General features: G+C 47.5%; 2 protein-coding genes across 18 annotated transcripts in view; one reads left to right on the plus strand and one right to left on the minus strand.

The window, feature by feature from the left end:
- The window catches only part of LOC103369999 (phosphofurin acidic cluster sorting protein 1-like), a 19,022-nt gene extending 18,612 nt beyond the window's left edge, over nt 1-410 (plus strand). Inside the window, exon 21 of the mRNA XM_008298896.1 lies at nt 384-410. Coding sequence (XP_008297118.1) covers nt 384-410 — 27 coding nt within the window. The remainder of the gene's footprint in view (nt 1-383) is intronic.
- Nucleotides 411-2,306: 1,896 nt separating this feature from the next.
- Nucleotides 2,307-3,866, minus strand: part of LOC103369986 (sodium/calcium exchanger 1-like) — a 15,666-nt gene continuing 14,106 nt past the window's right edge. For all 17 annotated transcript variants that reach the window (XM_008298863.1, XM_008298868.1, XM_008298866.1 and 14 more), the window contains 3 exons: nt 3,504-3,603; nt 3,146-3,421; nt 2,307-2,683 (listed from right to left, as the gene is read on the minus strand). In XM_008298863.1, coding sequence (XP_008297085.1) covers nt 2,307-2,683; nt 3,146-3,421; nt 3,504-3,603 — 753 coding nt within the window. The remainder of the gene's footprint in view (nt 2,684-3,145; nt 3,422-3,503; nt 3,604-3,866) is intronic.

The following is a 3,866-nucleotide window of genomic DNA, read 5'->3' on the forward strand; positions in this document are numbered from 1 at the left end:
CTGGCATCATGTTGGAGCAGATGTGTCACTTCGCTGTTCTACTTTTTCTATGATGAGTATTTATTAGAGCCTGTAAATACTGTACAGAGCTTCATGTGTTTCTCTGAGACGCTTGATGATGCTTTCTGTCTGTGAATTAACTGAGCTAGTTGGATTTGACAGTAAATGATTTATCTTAACTTTTAAAAATATGTGGAGCTGTTTTTGTAGCAGCAAGTCTTTTAACTCACACATCAGTGCAGCTTAGTTAGAGGAAGTGACCCAGGGCCCCAGTTTGAAATGACTGTTGCGTTTGCAACACAAAGACACACAAACTGACCACAAAGACACACAAAACCACCACATAGAGACACCAAATGAATGAATTTTTATCTATTTTTCAGGCAGACATGAACCTTGGGATCACTTAGTGGCAGATATTGAGAATTCTGAATGGCACCATACACTACATTACCCACAATCCTCAGCTGCTGTTTGTATGAGGAGGGCTCCGTTAGACCAGTGTAATCAAACATCTGACAGAGTCTACAGAGCCCAGCCTTCACCGTCAGATGGTTGTGTTTGTGTTTAAAACGTAGTTCTGTAACCTCTGTGAACCGTGTTGAACACAATAAACAATGCTGGAGTTTCTTCTCGTCCGCTGCCTGACTCGCCTCTTCCATGTGACAGACAGTGAACGCTGCCACAGCGCTGACGGTGGCTGTGACTGAGACTGGGTGCTTTCTGTGGACCAATCAGAGACGAGAAAGATTCAAGGCGACACGTCACACTGCACTTTATTACTTGAAGGAAAACCACTGCATTCTGTGTTTACATGAGAACATCAGCTCACAGCGAAGCCTTTCTCTCGTCTGAATCCACTGCAGCAGCGTCTGTGTTAAAGAGTTCAAAGACCGCTGACGCCTCCGTTCATCTCAAATCTTTAATTCAAACTCAGTGCAGATATTCATGGAGGTGCAACACGAGCGCTCGCTGCAGTCCAGAGTGCTGCAGGTTCTCAGAAGTCCACGCACATCGAAGTCAAAGAGCTGTACATGGCCGAAGGGTTCGGATAAAGGGTTTACATTGCAGGTAAACGAGACAGTCGAGCCTCCGGCGCTCAGCAGCCGGAGAACAGTCCAGAGAACAGCAGAATGAGGCTTCCACCAGAACGTTCAGATGTTTGGTAGCTGTTAGAATTTGAACTGAAACTGCCACACAGACAGAATATTTAGAATCCAAAACAAGCTGTCACAACAGTTACATTTCCACCAACTGTCAGGAACCTTTTAGAACATTTAATCATCGGTGTACACCTTTGGCCAAATTACAGGAACTCAACACGACCATTAGAGGTTCATCCAAATATGTAGGAAGCCTTTGGAAACCGTCTGGAACCTGGTAGACATTTTAGACAACCAAGAGACAGGAACCTCAGAGAATCATGAGTTCATGCAAAGAACCTGACGCATTACATAGAAACCAAGGGGAGCCTTCAGATATCATCAGCTGTCAGGAACTCAGCAGAACCTTTATTCCTTGATGTAAACCTTTAGAAAATTACAAGAATCCAGCAGAATCACTAAAAGTTCATCTAAACATAAAGAAAAACTTTGGAAACCCATCAGGACTGTCGAGAAGCAGCAGAGTTCTTCAGGAATCTCTGAGACTTCAAGAAAGCCCATCAAAGGTGTTTAGAACCTGTGAGATCTTTAAAGACGCTGAAAGAATGACACAGTTCAGATATTTAGTCAAAAACAAGCTGTCAAAGACTCATTAGGAGTTCATCCCAGCTTTACAGAACTTCAGAAACCTGCCTGAACCCAAACATTTCCATCAACTGTCAGGAACCTCGTCGAAGCGCTGGACTAACACGAGACAGGAACCTGAGAAAACTGAAGTCTTTAGATTTCCATCAGCTCTCAGGAAACTGTTAGAATGTTAAGTGTTTAAGTTCTGAACCTTTAGAGGAATTTCAGGAACTCAGCAGAACCACCAGAAGTGTATCCAAACTCCCAGAAGACCTTTGGAAACCTATCAGGCCTGTCGAGAAGCTGCTGCAGCTGTCCAGGAGTCTCTGAAACCTTTAAAAAAGATCAAAGATGTTTAGAACCTTTAAAAAAAAATCAAAAATAACTTCACAGCGTCCATCAGAATATTCATGTGCCCGTGTTAAGAAACCTGTCATCAGAACTTTGAAGAATCAGACCCCGCTACAACCTTTAGACTAAAACACATAACAGGAACCTGTTGGTACATGCAGGAACCTAATCCATGACAACCAATCAGAATCCATTAGAGAGTCTGGGGCGGTCCGAAGCAGAACATTAGAAGCCCTCTACGTGGCAGTAGGCCTCCAGCGAGGAGAAAACGATGTACATTAACCACAGGCTGAAGAACAGGCTGGTGGTCAGGATCTTGGGGACTCGGGGGCCACCGAGCTCCCCGCCGATCTCGGGTCGGCGGCGGTAGATGAGGACGGCGATGCAGATGAAGGCGAAGATGGTGAAAAGCGTGACGGAGAAAGCCAGCGTGCCCGGGTCCACCTTGAACTCTTCACCCTTGATGCTGTGGTAGATGGCGGCGATGGACCAGGCCACGCCGATCCCCAGGAAGACGTTGACAGCGTTACTTCCTGTCACGTTGCCAATGGAGGCGTCGGCATATTGGTCCTGGATGGCTGCAACCTTACTGGCGAAGGTGTCTGTCAGAGAGAAGACAATACGTTTAAGATCAGACTCATCACAGGTGATGATGTCACTGCGATGTCATCAGAGACAGACATGAACTCTGTAAGTGGAGGTGTGGAGAAGTCTGAGCACAAATTTTAAAGACCTGGAACTAGCTGTAAACGTCTGGAACTACTAAAGGTTCAAGGACTAGTTGTGGCAGGCTGGAACTAGTTACGTTCTTAGGAGTAGCTGTAAAGGTCTGCAACCATTTGTGGGTGTTTGGAGCTAGTTGTGAAGGTCAGAGGACTATTTGTAGAGGTGAAGACTGGTTGTAAGGGTCTGGAAGTCGTAAATGTATGAGTTGTAAAGGTCTTGAACTAGCTGTCAAAGTCAGATTACTAGTTCAAGACCTCTTTGGATTCGTTTTAAAGGTCTGTAACCAACGGTGGCATTCAAAGTGTCCATAAAGGCAGTGAGTCGGGTTTGTGCTGGACCTGGTACAGAGGTGCCCAAAGCCACGAACACCACAGCAGTGACGGAGTCTTTGAGGCCGACGGTGCAGCCGAAATGCGACGCCAGGTCCCCGATCACCGCCGTCAGGAGGCCGATGACGGAGATGGAGACGACGAAACAGGCCCAGCCGTTCCAGTAGTCGGTGGGAGGCACGAAGGCAAACAGAAGCTTCCAGAAGACGGTGAGGAAGTGCATGACGTAGTCAAAGCAGGAGGGCAGCTTCTCCTCACCACGCTCATCATCGTCATCATCGTCACCTGGCGAGCAGACAGCCAGGATTAACACCACAAACAGCTCAGCGGAGGTTTACCTGTGGGCTGGTTCAGGTGGAGCTGGTACCGGAGCTGACGGTGATGGCCTCCACAAACTGCTCTCTCCAGCTGTTGGTCCCGATCAGCAGGGCCAGGTTGGTCTTCTTGATGAGTTTATCCACCGTGCTCTGAAACACAGCAAACCAGTGACCAGGAGCGGATCTACCGGGGTGGCATGGGGTGGCATCTGCCACCCCTAGAAGATGCCTTGCCACCCCGGCTGCCACCCCAGTTCTGAACGATGTAATTCAAAAATATGTGGCCGGTCGGAAAGAACGAAAGTCCGCATATGACGAATAACGAGCGTAAGTCCGATGTCCGAGTGCTTGTGAACGCACCATGAGGACGTTCTACTACAGACACATAGGAGGCGACCCGACCTCCGATCAGG

Source organism: Stegastes partitus, unplaced genomic scaffold (genome assembly GCF_000690725.1).
Source record: "Stegastes partitus isolate 25-593 unplaced genomic scaffold, Stegastes_partitus-1.0.2 Scaffold1358, whole genome shotgun sequence".
Taxonomy (NCBI): Eukaryota; Metazoa; Chordata; class Actinopteri; family Pomacentridae; genus Stegastes; species Stegastes partitus.